Source organism: Embiotoca jacksoni, unplaced genomic scaffold (assembly GCF_022577435.1).
Source record: "Embiotoca jacksoni isolate LCO1_2020_lvr unplaced genomic scaffold, fEmbJac1.0.p SCAF_12, whole genome shotgun sequence".
Taxonomy (NCBI): Eukaryota; Metazoa; Chordata; class Actinopteri; family Embiotocidae; genus Embiotoca; species Embiotoca jacksoni.
Genome location: NW_027185252.1, coordinates 2,352,501 through 2,371,337, shown reverse-complemented (window position 1 = coordinate 2,371,337; position 18,837 = coordinate 2,352,501). Strand labels below are relative to the sequence as shown.

The window sequence follows — 18,837 nt, the reverse complement described above, 5'->3', positions numbered from 1 at the left end:
TTTATTATGGGGTGAGGACAGAGAGAGTTTTTATGGGTGAGGACAGAGAGAGAGAGAAAGAGAGAGAGAGAGAAAGATAAAAAAAAAAAAAAAAAGACCAAAAAAAAGCACGACGCGGGCGCGATGAGGCTGCTTACCTGCACAAATGTTGAAATATACGTCTCAGGAGTCCGTTCATCAGCTCCTCAATGTCGCCTCACATCACTGACCGCAGCAGCAGCATCATCAGCAGCAGCATCCCAGTTTGCTCCCAGTCCGGAGGTCCTCCCCCCTCCTCCCTTGCGCTCTCTCTCTCTCTCTCTCTCTCGCTCTCTCTCTCTCTCTCTCTCACACCCTCCCTCTCTCCCGGGACTTGGCCCACCTCCTCAGAATAGCGCTTCCGTTAAACTCCCGGTGATACCCGAGATTTTTACCCGGCGCACGATGATCACCAGCACAGAGCCGAGAGGCGCTCCGATCGTCCGAGCAAACATCCTCCTCCCGCGTGTGCGCTCCCGTCCTCACGAGCGAAACACTCCCCCGTCCCCCCCTTCCCCCCACCACCACCACCACACCACCACACCGTCGCCACGAGCACCGACACCGTCCTCAGAAATCCTTTTATTTCCCTTCCTCCTCTGCGATCGTTCCTCTATCGATCAACGTCACCGATCATCGGCTTTTTCTCACGGGCGTCTTCAGCATCCTCCTCTCTGTCCTCGGGGTTTTTTTTCCTCTCCGTCCCGTGGCTCGGCTCTGCAGCCCCAGTAAGTGTGTCATGCCCGGGACGAGGAGAAGCGCATCATCCAGGGCAGGCATATAGCCCGATGGTGCGACAGCCCCCCACCCCCCTCTACCCCCCCCCCCCCCCAAAAAAAAAAAAACAAAAAAAAAAAACCGCAGTGATGCTCTGATTTACAAAGATTTAATGTGCAGAAATCCGCCTGTAGCTATAAATATCTATCAGATTAGTTCTGAACAGGAATTATTGAATTATACTCAAACTGCATAGCCTATCATCATACAAAGCCTTTGGAAAAGTTTGAACGATGCAATATCTTTTAAAGATACAACAACAACAACAAAAAGCCCAGTGATATTGTGAAAAAAAAAAGAAGAATATTTTGGTCCTAGTTTTCAAATATGCTGCTGGTCAGGAAGTCGTGGGTTCAATTCCTCAGTTTGAAAGCAGCAGCAACACCACCAGTGATACCCTTAATGGAAGAAAAAAAAAACCACTCCATCTGCAGGTCGGACTGCGGTTGTACCGGAGCACGGTGCGCACGTGAAGCAGAGGTTACATCCTCGTGAAACTACTGGGAATAAAAATCAGGAGTGGAAGGTGTTTATTTGAGTCGATATGTCTCCATTTGTTGTGATGTTTTTTTTGCACAAAGTCACAAAAGAACTGTTTTTCCTGGTTTGATGTGGGAGAACATCACCGACCTAAAGCTCATCCAAGACCTTTGACAGGTCGCCGGTCTTTAGCTCCGACTCGTCACCCACATCAGCGTCACGCTTCATAAACGATGTTGTGACTAAGTGGAAGTCCGCCGGGTTTAAAGCGTGAACATAATTATAACATCATGTCCGAGCACTTCAGATACCGCCGAAGCCTCACGAGTGATTCTGAATTTGTCCGGTCTGATTAAACTCTTGGACCGTGTTGGTTGTGCACCGACTGTTTGATCTTCCCCGGTTAGTTTTGCTGCACCTGTTAGGAGGGGGGGGGGGCGTGATTACCGTGATGACACCGTCACACCACCAAGAGTCAAAATGTCTGCTGTGATTAAGGCCGATAAATAAACGGGGACGTGATCTCGTTTTTACCTTCAACCCGCAGAGCGTGCAGGGCCTTTAGAAACCAACACATTTCACGTGCAGATTCTTTGTTCCCATTTTTTAAATTTTTTTAAACCTGCTCTTGTGTCTCAGCTTCCTGCAACCTTTAAGCACAACGTTTCCTCTGCTTTTATGCAGTTGTTTTTCATCCAGATAGAATAAACTATTTGCTTATAGTTGACATTGAAATTTTAGATACAAATGTAGGACAGCATCTTTAACTTCACAAAAAAAAACAGCACAAAAAAAGTCTGCAGGCTGTATTTGCTGCTTTCAGCCACAGTGTGGCGACAGAGCGCTGCCAGTCTTCTCAGTCAGTTCAGCTCGTGGTTTTTTTTTTTGTTTTTTTTTCCACTTGGTTGGTTCATAAATCATCTATCTCTCATTCTGCATGCACATTAAAAGTATAAGAGATGGTAAATGAATATTTTAAGCCAGGAAGTCAACCAGATCACATGAAAAGCAGTGCTGCGGTGGATCATTCCTCATTTTTCAAGTTAAAATGTATTTTTCCTTCATCTCTGCCATTTAGATTTGATTCACAACCAATCAGGCATCGAGATGAATTTGATATTCATATGCAGACTCCTTTAAATGCGCTGGACGTAAACATACCTCTCAGCAAATCAAAAGAAACGAGCTGCGTTTGAAGGCATCAGCGTCAATACACAGTTTTTACACTATATTTGACTTCAGTCACCATCTTTATGGCTCCGGGCCCGCTGCTCTAAACTGTCCACGATTCTTTCAACTGGAAATGGATGAAAGAAAAACAAAGACGGGCTAACTGAGAGGATGGGGGGGTGGGGAATGGAGGGGGGGGGGGGGCAGGGACAGGAATATCCTCCTCTTCAAGTATCTACAGCTCGCAGGACGTTAGTCAAACAGCCAGAGCGGCAGCCATTGTTGAAATCCTACAATTTTTGACTGTGTGCATTCCTACAAAGGATAATTCAGTCCTCTGTTGTGAAGGAAAACATCTCCCAGAGGATTATTCACTCCAACAAGCCTCGTAGTCTTTTTTTTTTTTTTTTGAAAGCCAAACAAGGAACCACAGTCTGCAGTCTGCGGTTCCAGGAAGAAAAAAAAAAACCACGAGTTGTTGGACATGTCTGCATCTGCAAGAGCTCCTGCTTTTGTAGCAGCTGTTTTGAACTCAGGTTTATTTGTCAGTGTGTCAGTGGGATGTTTGATGCAGCTCTTGCTTTTTTGTGATGGTTGACTGCAGTACTTTAAAAAAAAAAAAAAACACAAAAAAAAACAGGAATGAGGACCAGGCCTGTTTCCAGTAGGCGTCTGTATGAAGGGGGGGGGGGGGGGGGGGGGGGTATGTCTGAGTAATCCTGTTCCACTATGAGTTACACATGGGGGGGGGGGGGTTGAACCCCTCTAAATCTGGCAGTGCCATGTTCTAGCTCCTCAGCATACACGCCACAGCTTTTATGTCTTCCCGCGGACAAAGACGAGGCGACACATCTGCTTTACGGCGAAAACAAAAAGCAACCAAATAAAAGAAGCTAAATCCTGACACGCGTCGCGAGGCCAGAACGTACGTGTGTGTGTGTGTGTGTGTGTGGGTGTGTGTGTGGGTGTGGGTGTGGGTGTGGGTGAGTGAGAGACATCCACAGACTAAACATACCACGGTGAAACATTTGCACAGACAAGCCAAAAGAAAACTTGTTTTTTTTTCTCTGTTCTGCGACAACAATGGAGACGGACCTTCTTTTTTTTTTTTATTTATGAGATTTTTATCGAAAGATGTTGGCGAGGAGGCAAGTTGGCAGGTTTTTAGGAACAACATCAGTCCGTTTCTGACAATGGGAGACGTTCTTCGTAGCTGAATGGGACGGAGAGATGCGTCTAACTCAGCTGAAATTCAGTTCAGGTTTGAAACCGTTGAATCCATTTCAGGAAAGCCGGTTTTCTCGTTGAAGCCCGTTGACGTGTATTCCCGACTTCCTGTTCCTGTAAGATCCCAGTAGATCCCAGATACTGAACGTCAGGTGTAACTAGACATTCATGTGCGTGAAATTATGCGAGACATTTTGATTTTTTTTTTTTTTTTTTTTTTGCATGAAGCAGCAGCAGCAGCTCCTTCTCCTCATGTGACATAGTTCTGCAGTGTTTAAATGAATCCTCTTTGATATTTGTTTCCCAAAGTTCCCTTTTGAAGGAGCTTCAAATAGAGAAAACATTTTTTAGATGCATCCTCGACTTTCCAATTTTCTATGGCTGCAGCATCACATTAAGGTGGAAAAATTCAAGGTAAATTTGTGCATCATCCCCCCCCCTCCCCCCCCCCCCCCCCCCCCCCCCCCCCCCCGCTGAGTCTTTTGAGATGTCGGGGGCAGGGGGGGGGGGTGTTGCCGTGAGAATCGCAGTTTCGAAAAAGGGTTTGAACGCTGCTCGGATGCACGACTGGCATCTGTAAGGAATGACCGAAGGGGTCTGCGGGGGTTTGAAACGATAACAGTGCATGAATTCATTCCTTTTCCTTACATGATAACATCTGTCTGTTTCTGCCCTCTGGGGTTATTTTGGTAGAACTGCATCTGTTAACTGAAGTGGCGCTTTAAAGCCAAAGGTTCATGTTTTAAACGTCATCCGCTAACAATACAGAGAGTTATTGTTTTTTATTTTTTTGTAATGTCATATTTTTTTTTTTTGGGGGGGGGGGGGATTTGAGTTGTTTTGTACACCGCATATAACGTATGAGAATGTGAACTGATGATGTTAAAGCATGCGGGAGTGGATGTTTTTATTGGATTATACGAACACGTTTCTGCATAGGATTGTGTTAAAATCAGGGAATAGAACAGCGGGAGTGGAAATGATCCCCTAAAAAACCAACACGCACCAAACGCATCACGGAAAAATCATGTCACACGTGTGATTTAACGCCGAGGTTTTTCTGCACAGGTAGCTGCGCCGCTCTCCTCTTCATCTGTGCTGCTTTTTCTTTTTTTTTCTTTTTTTTTTCTTTCTCCACGCTAACAAACGATCACAACTCGGGACGGGACAGGAGCGTTCTCTAACCGGATTACATGCTGTACTCGTGTAAACAGCTCCCCGTATCAACTCCTTTTTGCATGTAAACACGTTCTGCAGCACCACTTCAAAATTCTGACTTTCTTTGATCGGGCTTCAAAGGATTATCCATTTGCGGTCTCCGTGTAATCGTATTCGAAGGATAAAGCCTGCCTCGCTTTAATGGTCTGGTTTTTTTTTTTTGGTTTTTTTTGTGACCGTATAGCGCAGCGTTCCTCGTCCCTGCGTCCTCCTCGCAAGTAGACCAAAGTTGAGACGAGGTTGAGGGAGGAGCGAGGAACGGGACGGAAACTCTCTCTCCTTTTCCCGCTCGCCGTCTTTTTCTCTCCTTTTCGGTTTCTCTCCTTCCTGCAGACATCTGTCACATCTCCCAGCTATCCTCCTCGCCTGAATAACTGATGCCAGAGTGGATTTGGTGTGTGTGTGTGTGTGTGTGTGTGTGTGTGTGTGTGTGTGTGTGTGTGTGTGTGTGTGTGTGTGCAGCTCGCAGGACACAGTGAGAGCTATTTAAAAGCATCCCTGATCCTCATTCGGGTTCATCAGGGAGGGCCGTGGAGAGGACGCTTTGAGTGTCACGCGCTGAATTCAGAGAGTCGTGTGTTGGTCGTCGTGCCGCTCAGGTAGATGTGATGAGGAGGAGTCGAGTCGGTGCTTCACGGTGTAGAAAGATGTCCAAGTTTCGGTTGGAAGGTAAACGACCTACTTTCACAGAGTCTCATCTGTAAAGCCGACGTTGAAATGAAGCGTCCTTTCCCAGAAAAACGACAACATTAGTTCTTTTATTCAAAGGAAGTTTTTCCTTCTTTTTCTCCCTTGAAGGACAGTTGTTGGTTTTTTTCCTTCTACCTTTACGTGGGAATTGTTGAAATGTTGTGTTCCTCTGTATGATGCTGTAAAGTTCTGTTATAAAGGACTTTACGTGTGATTTGGTGCTACATGAATAAGATTGAACTGAATAAGGACCCGCTGGCTGACAGCAGGGTGGCGTGAACGGGGGAAATGAGGGTTTTTATGGTCGTATGGATCATTTTGGAAGGCAGGGAAACAAATGAGCGGGTTTTTTTTTTTTTAATGTTCACCTTGATATTGAACTTTTACATGTGGCTGGACGTGGGGGACCGTAGCATCACAATGAGCCGAGCCTGGAGGTGTACGCACATCTGTTCCTAATTTCAGCATGATTTGTCAGCCAGATCAAAATCACAAAATCTCCACTCTGGAGGTTTGAAAGTGTGTGTGTGTGTGTGTATGTGTGTGTGTGCGTGTGTGCGTGTGTGTGTGTGTGCGTGTGTGTGTGCGTGTGTGTGCGTGTGTGTGCGCCCTAAGACGTCCCAGGAGACTGTGTTTCTCTCCTTTGTATTCACCCCCGTGATCTCGTACACTCGGTCACGGTCTCATATGGACACGATCACATATATGGAAGATCCCCTCCCCCCCCCTTTCCCCTCCTCACCTTTAGAATAATAAAATGGCATGAGCCTGTGGTGAATTTACACTTTGAAAAAAAAAACACAGGATGTCTTCAAACTCTTCAAACTCACATCTGATCGCATGTCACAGATTAAAAGTGAAAACAGATCAGAGCTTTCCTCAACTCGGCCGCACGACGTGTAGCGTTTGACATATTGGATCGTTTTACACAAAAGGAACCGAGCTGATCTCACACGTTATGAAAAACTGCATGTTAATATACACAACTTGAGTTTTTCAGATCGATGTCCACCCTAACACTTTCAAGTTTCGGGGGTGAAAATCTGCAACAAATCAGGTACCTGACCCAAAACAGTTGTTGAGGTCACATCAGCACATTCCACCTTCATGGGAGTAAAGGATGTTTTTGTCAAGAAAAGACATGATGTCAGTGTTTCTCAACCGTCTTTAAAAACACAGAAAATGCTTTTATAGTCATAACTTTGTTGTGTCTTCATCGTTTCCCCTTTTTCTTATTGATAAAATAGGAAAAACAAAAAGTCGATTCCTCGCTCGTTTTCGCCTCTTGGTCCTAAATAATAAAAATAAGATTCTTCAATAAGCGCTTTTTATTGACTATTACACTTGTTTTAATCCATAAAAGTATCCAACTAACATGCATTTGTCGTTGCCAAGTCCCCACAATCATATTTAAAAAACAAAAAAACCAATCACGAGACAAACGAAGCCGCATCTGAGTGTTTATTTTTATTCTACACTTACAAAAATGTCAGGTAATAAAAAGTAGTTGCTATACACCATAAAAACAATATAGAAAACATTGTGTTCACCATCAAAAAAATGAATTACAGTTCTTTTTTTCTTTTTTTTTAAAGAATAAAGGCACATGTTGCTCCCTTGCAGACCCCTACTATATATACACAAGAAGAAAATGTATATTTATATGGTTGCTATTTTTTTTTTTTCCTATCGGTCTGACACATTTGTGTGTATGTACATGGGTACAAGCACAAGCACAAGCACACCTACACACACAAGTGGACATGAATCATACTCCTCATTCATGCATCAAACAAACACTGTTTTCTTTCTTTTTGTTGATAATGAACCTAGTTTTCCTTTTTTTTTATTTTTTTTTTTACAGCAATAAAAAGAGATTCTGTCAAGTTTAAAATCCTTTAAATACAGTAATTTAGGCAAAAAAAAATAAACAAGGTGAGGCCAGAGAAAAATCACTTTTAGGCACATTTTTTTTTTCCTATATACATTTCTCTCAAAGTAATAATCCCTCAATAAAACACAGATGAAAATACAGTTAGATCACTTAAATGTCTCTTTTTAAACCAAATTCGCTCTGAATCGGTTTCAGAGGGTATAAATGCTCTCACGCAACCACAGATAGCCAACGGATCAGAATTATGGCACTTTTTAGGCTATTGCTGTTACACGGAGGGGATGTTTGAGATTAATCCAAAGGGTTTGAGAATACAGGAATTTTTAATGTTTTGAAATATCTGATAATCACTGGAAAATAAAATATTATGGAATAAATAATAGGAACTTGAAATCAGCATATTTGACATGTTGGGCTGTGAGGAACGCAGCCGTTATGTTGGCAGCACACTAAATAAGACATTAATTTGACACTTTAGACCCTTTCTGACCACACGCTTCGTGTTTTGAAACTTTAGTCAGTAATTTATTTGATAAATGAGCCGTTTTTGTCACGGAAATGTATTTTGTCGGTTAAAACCGAGTTGAAAACACCGCTGCTGACAAAAACAAACCCGTCTACCTCTCAAGATGTTTCTGCTTCTCTCACCTTAAAAGCAGCCAACACTTATTGCTGTCAGGAAAGTAGATAATGCGCCACCTCTTTCTGCTTCAGTCTGGAGATTTAGTTTTTCCACGTACACACAAGAAAATTGCTGCAGTTAGAATAATGGTGATAGTACGCAAAAAAGAAAAAAAAAAACTTTTAAGTATTTTTGGCCATGACAGTTTGAAATACAAAGCATTTCCTCCACTGTGAGGGAAAACTGAGCCTGTGTCCACAAGATTTGTTTCCATTGTTTGACTCAAACAAAAATGGCAGCCATTGTTTGTATGATGACTAAAGACAGCCTAGAAAATGAGTTTAAAAATCATCTTTACTTTGGATTTGAATTTCTCCAGCTGTTGCATTTGCAGGAACCATTTTTTTTTTTTCCAAAGTTTGTTCTCTTTTACATTTATATATATAAAAAAAAAAAAAAAAAACTTGGGGGTTACTCGTGACTTTAATATAAGTTTCAGTGCAACATTTAACACGTTAAAAACAAAGAAGAGGCACAAACTCGAGCTAAAAGTACTTTCGATTTGTAAATATTGATTTCTTTCGCTTTCAAGATGTCTATTAAAAATGAAAAGATTCAAGATAACCGATCAACGCTGCTTCATCAAGACGCCGGGCTAACGGGAAGCTTTTTAAATCGCACGCATCTTGTACGCCGAAGTGTTTCTGCTCAGCTGGAAAACTCATCACCGCTCCGCATTGTTCTCGTCGTCTTTCTTTCTTGTCGACCCCCCCACCGTCCCCCACCTCAACCTCATCCCATGTTTCTCCTTGCCTCGGTCCCTTTTCCTCTCCAAGCCCGTTTCCCAGGCTGCGCCAACAGGAAGAAAACACAATGTGTCCGGCTCACGAGAGTGATAACACAGGACAGGAAAGGAGACCCGCCAGATGGACGGGAAGTTGTGTTTGGCTTAGCTGATTAAAGAGCGGAGAGAAAGACGGCGTGGAGGAGATAACGGGGAGGCGAACAAGGAGAAGCAGGACCGAGAGTGAGGTGGAGGAACCGGCTGCTCTAAGTATACACGTGAAGCCAACAGGAAAGCATCGAGCGAGCTTCCAGCTATTGTGTCCACCGTTTATCGAATGGCATTCCTCGCAGGCCCGAGTTCTAAGGAAGAGAGTTCACGTCCAAACAAAACAGCATAAACAGCAGAATAAATAAACGCAATTCTCCAAACTGTGATGAAATTACTTCTTTTTTTAAAAAAAAGAAGAAGAAAGGAACCACCCCGAACAACACGTGGCTGATGCGGAGCGTCCGGATATTCTGCATCAACTGGAACAACTTTACAGACTTAATTCATAAGTCGTCATCGCAGATAAGCCGTGACCTTTTCACCATTTTGGCCCTTTATGTAGCTGCAGAAGCCGTGATTTACTCCCTGGGCGTTCATTTGTACAATCAGCCTAAAGGTCTGCAGTTATTCTTTAAATGTGAGCGCGTGGTTGATGAATAGTTCTTGGCCAGGTGCTCTGCAGCTTTCTCCCAGACAGCCGGGGCGTCAAACCGTCCACAGGAAGCCATCGTTCCTGATCACCCAAAGAGCGAATAGTCAGCAGACGACATCGGACAAAAGAGATCTTGGACACCCAAATATTTCACAAAAATTATCCATATAAGTTGATTAATTGATTTGTCAATAAACAAAAAAGTTAAATGCAACTATTTTTTTTACAATCATGTCAGTTATGAAGCAAAATAATTTGCCGCTTTCGGTTTCTTTAGGATTTATGTTATAAGTCATTATAAATTGAAAACTTTTGGATTTAGGACTGATGCTCAAACACTAAAATGCAGGCGCTGCTTTGGCCATGAATATATATCATATTTTCCTAATATTTTATAGACAAAACGCCACGATGGGTCCAAACGCTGCCTTATTTCTAGTTCTATGGTTCCAAGTAGATTATTGTGTTTATGCCATGGCTACACGTGCTAAAATTTAAGATGGAAAATAGAGTCACCTTCTCCCGTTATTTTCCATGGGCATATTAGATAAACACGTGAAGATTGTCTACATTTTTTTGGGGGGGATATTTCTGATCAGAGACTTTCTGACCTGCCGGTAGCCACAAAGGATGAGAGGTTAAAGCTATTGAAGCCACCTCGGAGCCATCGCGGCAGCCCAACTAGCTGCTTCTGCAGCTCGGCGCTTCCTGAGTTGTCTGAATTACTTTTGCTCTAGTAGGCCTCTGAGAATTGGGCTTTCATCTCAACAATAACTGTGATGATGGGTTCTGTCAAATAAAACCTGGGAGCACACTGTAATTGTGTGTGAGCAGCGGCGGTGTCATTTCCTTTCCGTCTGTCTGTCCATTGTCTTTCGTCTCGTCAGAGCAGGAGATAAACTGGGAAAATGGACAAAATGACTCGCTTAGAAAATTACGCCTCATTCATATCTGATGGTTGGTTTCAGAAACACAAAGAGGAATGGCTCTTTTTTCTTTCATAAGATATCCACCTTTAAAACTGCAGTGCTGCTTAATATCAGGAAGTTTTGATGCGCTTTATCTTTTTCTTCAATTCAAACACCGGATGTCACGTCGGCTCTTGCGTTTAAGGAGAGGCAAACTTAGTAAATTAAAAACGATATGCTCGGAGAATGCTCGGGTATCATGCTGTGAGGAACACTGTAGATTTTCCGGAGTTGAACTTTCCTTAAAGACCGTCCTTTCTAGTATTTCCGTTGAAGAAACCACAACTGGCGTCTTGCTGTGATCAAACGCCTCAAATCCCTTTTGAGCTTAAACTCCTGTAGCCGCTCAAAGTTTTTTCAGTGCGCCGAGCCCCTCGAGCCATTATATTTACAAATCAAATCATCATCTCCAGATCAAAAAAAAAAAAAAAAAATCACCTTGTTCTCACCATGTTTGTGACCCTTTTGTCAAATATATATATATCTATATATAGATATATATATATATAAAAAACGCACATCAAAGATAGAGGAGATCACAGGCCATCAATACCAGAAGAAAAGAGACAGAAAAAAAAAGAGTAAAAGACCACAAAAATAAAGTCAAATCAGCAATGACGTCCTTTTACATGCAGCATTTTGCCTCCCCAGTAGGACTGAACTGCACAAGTATTACAATTTCTGTAATAGTCAGTGGACTTAAAAGAGCTCATCAAGTCTGGAATACATTTAATATCAAAGTATATAAGGATTTAATTGTCTGAATTTGGTTTAATCGCATATTGAAAGAAGAGCTAATTTGTAAGTGTATATGTATATACAACGTGCTATCACGGCAAAGCGTGAAATATACACGCCTGTCCACTCGAGCAAAACGTGAGATAGCTACGCTCTGCGCTGTCTAGGTGTGAAATTTACACATTTTCCTGTAGTGGACGAAAATGAAACCTACTGCATGCTTTGAGCCATGTGAGTTACAGAAAAATGAAACACATGGTTGGGGTTTGTGACATAAAACATGGTTATGGTTAGGGAAATGTTTGGAGTTAGAAAAAAACAACATGGATCCTAGGATCCAATCCTATTCGTCCCACATGGCAGACTGTGACCAATGCCACCAGGCCACCACTCCTACAACGTCCTTTACTTGGTCTCAAAAACCTCTGTAGCGTCACACGCTTACAGAACGTGTAACTGTCACGCCCAGATCGCCCAAAGCGTGGCCATCTCACGTTTTTGCTGTAGTGTCTATTTCATGCTTTGCCATGATACTGGTATGGTATATAAAGATTTGCCTTTATAGAACAAATTTTAAATGGATCCACATGGACCAAGATACAAACTTTGACCCACAATATTGAAATTTTTTTTTTCCAAAAAACATGGACGACTGAGTAACATCGCTGGCCAGCAGTGACCCGATTAACCCATCCAGGATCAAATTCTGATTGGCTGAGGCCTGCAGTGGCGTCTCACCTGTGTGCACTTCCAGATATTTGCAGGTGTAATAAAAGGGTTTATGGCGTTAAACTCGCAACACTGCGGCGGAAGAAGTCGCAGCTCTCACGGCGCGGTTCTCCCACCGTCATCAATCCTCCTGCCGACATGTGAAGCAGTTCGTTATGGCGTGATGTCCTGGTGTTACTGCAAAGTAACAAAATCTTTCCAATGTCTCGCTGGAAATGAATAAAGGGTATCATCAAAAAAAAAAATAAAAAAAAATCCTTCGATTCAACTCGATGGAGCCTGGTGGATTTTGGTGAAGCTCTTATTGACTGACTGGGGGTGAACAGATGGGAGGCACAACACACTAATGGATTCACTGAATTACACGATAACAGAAGTTAGTTGTTACTGGAAACGAAGAGCTCCCTGATTCTGTTTTGAGGAGCTGAGAAGTCTGTGTGTGTGTGTGTGTGTGTGTGTGTGTGTGTGTGTGTGTGTGTGTGTGTGTGTGTGTGTGTGTGTGTATATTTCCTGCATGCTTCAATGCGTGAGTGTGTTTCTTTATGGCTCTTTTCGACTACGTATGCACGTCACGGGCGTGCACTTTGGCACCATGCATCGTGTATCAGTATTGATTGTAGTAGTCGGGTCCGTCCACGCCGTACAGCTCAGCCAGGGGCCTGAACCTCGGCCCCCAGTCGTTGAGGAAGTCGTAATCCAAGTTCGAATCGGTGGAGGAGCTCTGCAGAGAGCTGAAGCTCCCGGCTAAAGACTCGGGTCCCTCGTAGCCGTAGATGTGGAGCGTGTCGTACGGGAAGCCGTCCCGGTCGTGGTCGGCTTCGTCTTTTTTCACATCGATCATCGCCGCCATGTCGCCCTTGCACGCGGTGGGCTGAGCGTGGTGGTGGGAGGGCTTCTGGACCATGGCGTAGAGAGACGGGTGGGGGTGGCGGTCTGAGTGGCGCAGCAGGGAGCCGTCGTGGCAGGCGGAGGTGAGGATGGAGACGTCGTAGCTGAAAGAGAGAGCAGCGCTGTGAGTTGATGAACTCGTCGTTCTAGGAGGGCTCGGTTGATATTATTTCCAAATTTGATGTCAGTTCCTGGGTCACAATCCTGCGCGACTCATCAGCTCTGTCAGAAAAAGACTGAAATCTTTTCCTTTCTATGTGGAAGTGACTAAATAAAAAGTGAAACAGTGCTATTCTTGGACATAAAAACACAGACATTTGAATCTATAAAACTTTATCCTATTTCACAATTTAAAAGTAACATTTTATGATTTTGAAAACATTAATTTAATTCAGTAAGTTGTCAATTTGTCTATTGTATAATAAGCATAAAAGCAGAAATGTCACTTTCTCCTTGTCTTGTGGATTCTTCACTCTGTTTGACCTTCTTTAGTTTGTACACTCCTTCATCTCTTTAAACATCACACCGTATGGTGCAGTTAATATGGATGGGATTAAGTATAGTTTAGATTTGACTCAGATTAGATTCAATTTATTTGGGTAAACTGGGTCAGCAAATTGTAGGATACAGAGAAGAAGATACATTTTGCAGATATGGGGAGAGTTCAGACGGTGTATGATTTGCTACCAACAGTGCAAACTAAATAAACACCAGCACTGCAACGAAACAGTAATAAGACAAGTATGAAATACATATATTTCTTAAACATCAATATGTATGCAATATAGACAGAACTTTTAAGGTAAAGAAGGCTTTTAATTCATAGAAAATTCATTTTAATCATGTGTTTAAAATATTGAAAGCTACTCTCAGCTCTAATTACAACCATTCACTGTTTTTCTTTTTTTTTTTATGGACGGCAACCACAAATAAGAAATTCATGACAAGACTAGCATTCATTCACATCTCTAGCAACGCTGAAAGGACTTAAATAGATTATATATTTATATTAAAAAACATTTTGCATGAATTTTCATCTCATGGGAAGACATAAAACGCATAAATTGTTTAGCAGTTGGTTATTTTGTTTCAAAGGTTAAAAATCTCAATATTTTGTGAGGAAGAAAAAAAACGAACGGGTGATGAGAGACGTAGCTCTGGAATAAAGAGGCTGCTGATGAGCCGCATCAGCACATTTTAAGCTCTATTCAGGCTGTCAGTTTAAAAGTGTGCAGCGGTGCTTCTTTAACTCTACGTACCCATTAGTGTCCATCTCTCCTCCTCCCTCCTCATCGTACGTGACCAGCTGCTCGTGAATCTCGCCACTGTTCTTCATGCTGGCCAGAGAGTCCTTCTGGTAGCGCTTCCTCATCACGAACAGGATCACGATGACTGAAGAGCACAGAGGAGGAACCGTTATTTAGTTATTTACCATTACGTATCATTCTTTTGTTTATTATTTATCAAGTTCAAACAATGCTGACATGTTTGAATTATTTTATACGGAAGATTTAGAGGTTAACAATACTGTACATGACATGTTGTGACAGTATCACTGTGCCGTGATTGACAGCAGACATTCAGCACAGCTAATCAAATATCCACCCTGGCAGAGGAAGTCATTACCTGGGGAACAAGTGTGATGAGGACAATAAATTATGTATTCAGGCCATATATAAAAGATGTAAAGTGCAAAACCCCCGGATTGCACGTCTTATCGGATAAAGAAATAAGTAGCTATTGGTCAGAATTGAAGATATCAACCGTGGAAACAAGAACACAGACGGACTGCGAAGCCCAAAACAAACAACACAGACGGACCAGCAGTGAATTTGAAATCCGGTGAGAGAATTAGACAAGAAAAATCAAAACAGAATAAGAACGGGGGCAGGAAACAAGTGAGGAAAAAAGTAGAGCACTAACAAGGCACTGAGGATGGAAAACAGTGCGACGACAAGGGGAGAAAATGAGGAGTTAGACTGTTAAAGGTATCTGAGACGATCGCCCCGAGCACGAAAACCTAAAATGAATCTACTCAGCCACAGACGAGAAGACACCGAGTCGGCACAAAGAGAGACATGAGAGGGAGCGCAAGGAACAGGAAGAAAGAGTCAGTAAACACAAGGAGGGAAGTGGAAATGAGTCGGAAAAAACAAGGTGGAGGATGAGAAGGGGGACCAGGCAGATGATGAAGAAATAAACAACTGAGAAAGAGGATGAAGAGAGGCAACGGGAAACCGAGGAAAGGATGTAGGAGAGAAAAGAAAAAAATGTAACAATAGGAAGTCGTGAAACATAAAATCATTCCAGAAATGTGCAAACAGGACATTTGTTTACCATAAAGTGACAAAATGCTTTATGGGGTTCATTGGATGAGTCGACAGAGGCCGTGCTTTGTATCCCACTTCCTACAGATATTACATTTTTAGCCCAAAACATCATTCTTATCCATGAAGCCCGGAGCCTAAACCTCCAATAAATCTGAACCATTCCGGCGTCCGATTACAAATGGGGGCAAACGGGGAAAAGAAATCTACTGAAAGATAGTTAGACTTTGATTTGAGAAGCGTCGCTAGCAGTCAAAACAGTAACGGACAACCGTTCGCCATATTGATTTATTAATTTGTGCAGAAAAGGAAGAAAAAGGTTTGGAAAATCAGACACCAAAGACTTTTCTCACGTTGTTTGAAATAAGCCGGTTATAAATGTATAAAAAAAAAAAACTGTCAGTGAGAATGACAGGAATTATCCTTCTAACACGAGACTGTGATTTTACCTCCCGGCTGTCGACACCAGCCAGCCCACACTACAACTGACTCTGGATGCGTCGTGATTTTCACATTTTTTTAATAGTCATTAAATAATGAAAAATCTAATATTTGATGTGACTATTTTCGTAGCGACATGTTTTCACGAGTACTTAGTAGTAACATTTTACTACCACCAGAAGGTACAAACAACGGCCCTCCTCTCAAAGATGTATTTAAAACTTAAGACTCAGCTTTGTCCGAGGTGAAGGTTTTTGAAGTTTCGATGTCTTTTGTTGAGCCTGAGTTTACAGCCTGACTTGGTCTTTCTCTCTCATATAGTTCCCAATGAATATCAAGTAGTACTTTTGCTTGAAATGGTCAAACCCAGATCTGACTTTCTCAGTCTGATAAGTCATGAAGTTTAAGTCACATCTACAATTGTCCCAAAAACTGTCCTGAATGTCCCAAGCTTAACTGGAAAAAGCACTGAATGTAGACTTCCACACCTTATTTGATTACTTCACACCAGGTTTAAAACATCCAACTTGTTAAGAAAATGGAGTAAAAGAAACTCGGTAAAGTTTTTCTTGAACGCTGCATTTCATTGGCCATCGAGATGCAGAATGAGGACAAAGAAGGACGAGGAAGGAAGACACGAAAACAAAAGGAAAGGAGGAACGAACGAGCAGACGGAGAATCGGGGGGGGGGGAGGATGGCTGAAATGGGAGACTTAGGAGGGGGGTGAGGAAATCAGGAGAGAAGACAGACAAGGAGCGAAGGAGGAGAGGAAGGATCCATTTGACATTAGATTAGGGCCCGGAGCTTTGGTCCCGATATGAACCTTTTTCTCTCTCGGCGGACGGGCAGCATTAGCCATGCTTTTTAGATGAGGGCGAGCGGGACTAATTTAAGTTTGCATGGGAAACCAACAGATTAATCTTTTACAACACATGCTCTGCAGTTTAATAAGCTCTGGAGATATCAGACTTAGAGGGACGAGAGGAGAGAGGAGAAAGAATAAAAAAAATTAAAAAAAAAAGAGAGAAGAAGCCCTTTTCTTTGTAGAAGAACGACTGAGGGGAAAAAAAAAGAAAAAAATGTTCTTTTTGGTGTGTCAAACCTGACTTCATGTGAGAAAAATGTGTCTGTGAATGGGGAGTGCGCTAAATTGCTTTGGGCCCTGACAGATAATGACAAGTGCATTAAATAGTTAATCTTAGACTGCGTTTGGGGGGGGGGGGAGGGGTAAGGGGGAGGGTGTTTGATAAAGAGAAAGAGAGATAGAAAGGGAGGCAGAAAGAGAGACGGAGAGACCCAGAGGGGGAGAAGAAGGGGAAGAGAAGAGATGAAGGAAAGGGGGAAAAAAAAAAAAAATGAAGGGGAAAAGGCTCGATAGGGAAGGAGTGTATTAATAGTTAATAGGTTGAGTGTTTGGTGGTGTTTGATAAGCAGACGGCACCTAAAGAGCTGATAAACTCTCCTCATTACCACCCCTATTCTTCTGCTGCTTTTTCCCACAATTCTCATCTCCGCCCGTCTCTCGTCTCTTTTTTTTTTTCAACCTCTTTCCGTCTCTCTCTCTCCGTCACTCAAGTCGGTCTCTTTCCAACTCGGTTTCTCCGTCTCCCCGTTTCACCCCTCTCTCTTCCCATATCTACGTGGAGATATAGGTTTTTTTTTTTGTTTTTCAGTCCTCCGTGTGTCACTCCTGTCTCCATCCCTCTTTATCTTTAAGTTCCTCTTCTGTTTTTTTTTTTTTTCCCCTTCCTTCTTCAGCACTTCTCATCCCAGATGCCTCTTGTTTGGCCAACTATCTCCAGTGCGCCTCTCATCCGACATGACAAGTGTCTCTTTTTTTTTCTTTTTTTTTTTTTCCCCCAGATAAAAAAAGAAAAAAAAAAAGAAAAGAAAAAAGGAGCAGGGGGCGAAGGTATCAAAGAGAATATTGAGCGCACAACCACAGGCATTATTTCCACATCTGCCACTGCATTATTCATAAAACCAACAACACCAGGAGGGGAAAAGTTCCCCGCAAAACACAAATCCTATTTATCGCAAAGCAAGGGCAAGTGAATCTGTGCACATGTCCCACTCAGCGCCGGCTTTCTGCATCCATCATTGATGCTATCTTCATGAATTTCTCCCAGAGAAGAAACAACAATGTGGGTTTAAGGCTGCTTTTTGAACCTGTTTATTAAAAGGCGATAAACCCAACAAGTAAAAATCAATACCGCCGTTGCATAAATGTCTGTTTAGCTGCTTCTCGTCCCCGTTTCAGTAAAGTATGTCTCGTGTGAGGATATTTTTGTATTTCTGCAGTGCAACCGCAGTGTTGTTACGTTTCCAGTCAAGTGTTAAAAAACAAAAATCATCACTATCTGAAGATGTGAACCCATCACTGATGTCAAAGGTGGCACGTTGTACTCTCTCATCCCTCCTCGTCTTTCCTTTTCTTTTTCTTTTTTCCTGTGTTCTATTTCCATGACATGCGCTGGCATTGTTCATGTTAATGTGTGTAAATCGTATTCTGCAAAAAAAAACCAAAATCCTCCGATATGAATGCAAATATTCAGAGGCTGGACGGAGAGTCTTATTGTGGTTAAAACTCATAAGCAGTGAAGTTTGCGTGGCTCCGTGCCGGCGATAAATCACAGCCGGAGGCTGCATGTTTTTCTGGGTTGTCTGTCCGATATCTCGGAGAACTTCTTCAACTCTTGCTCGTCTACGTTGAAGCCGCGCCGACTGTTTAGATATTCTGAGCTGTCGGGTTGAAGACGTTTGCGTGAATCGTCCGCGTGTCTGAATTTGTAGCTTCTTTTTCGCAGCAACGTCAATGTCAGAAGGATCGTCGGAGACGTACAACCATGAGGCGATACTTCTAGCTGCAGTTTAACAGCATCCAAATTTTATTACCGGTGTTGAGAATTTTCCCATTTTGGTAGCAGAAATGCTCAGATGCTGAAAAAAAGATGCATTTCTACATCCCGCTTCCCGAAGCAAACAAAAGCAAGAGGCAGGTCGCTCAGGCGGAAAGTGACGCATCCGTTTAGCGTCCCTAGAAGATTGTAAGAAAATAATGGCGCTGCAAAACCAGAGATATCGTCTTTTTTTTATATATTCCGTTTCAAATCCCGGCGCCTGCATTACCCACAATGCAGCATAACCGCTGACACTTCTGTC

General features: G+C 42.6%; 2 protein-coding genes across 2 annotated transcripts in view; both read right to left on the bottom strand.

The window, feature by feature from the left end:
* The window catches only part of bean1 (brain expressed, associated with NEDD4, 1), a 40,388-nt gene extending 39,884 nt beyond the window's left edge, over nt 1-504 (bottom strand). The window contains exon 1 of the mRNA XM_069144200.1: nt 138-504. The gene's annotated coding sequence lies outside the window, so the exon portion shown is untranslated. The remainder of the gene's footprint in view (nt 1-137) is intronic.
* A 6,523-nt stretch (nt 505-7,027) lies between these two features.
* Nucleotides 7,028-18,837, bottom strand: part of cdh5 (cadherin 5) — a 36,937-nt gene continuing 25,127 nt past the window's right edge. Inside the window, 2 exon segments of the mRNA XM_069144199.1 lie at nt 7,028-13,010; nt 14,166-14,298. Of these exon segments, the coding sequence (XP_069000300.1) occupies nt 12,623-13,010; nt 14,166-14,298 (521 nt within the window). The 3' untranslated portion in view covers nt 7,028-12,622.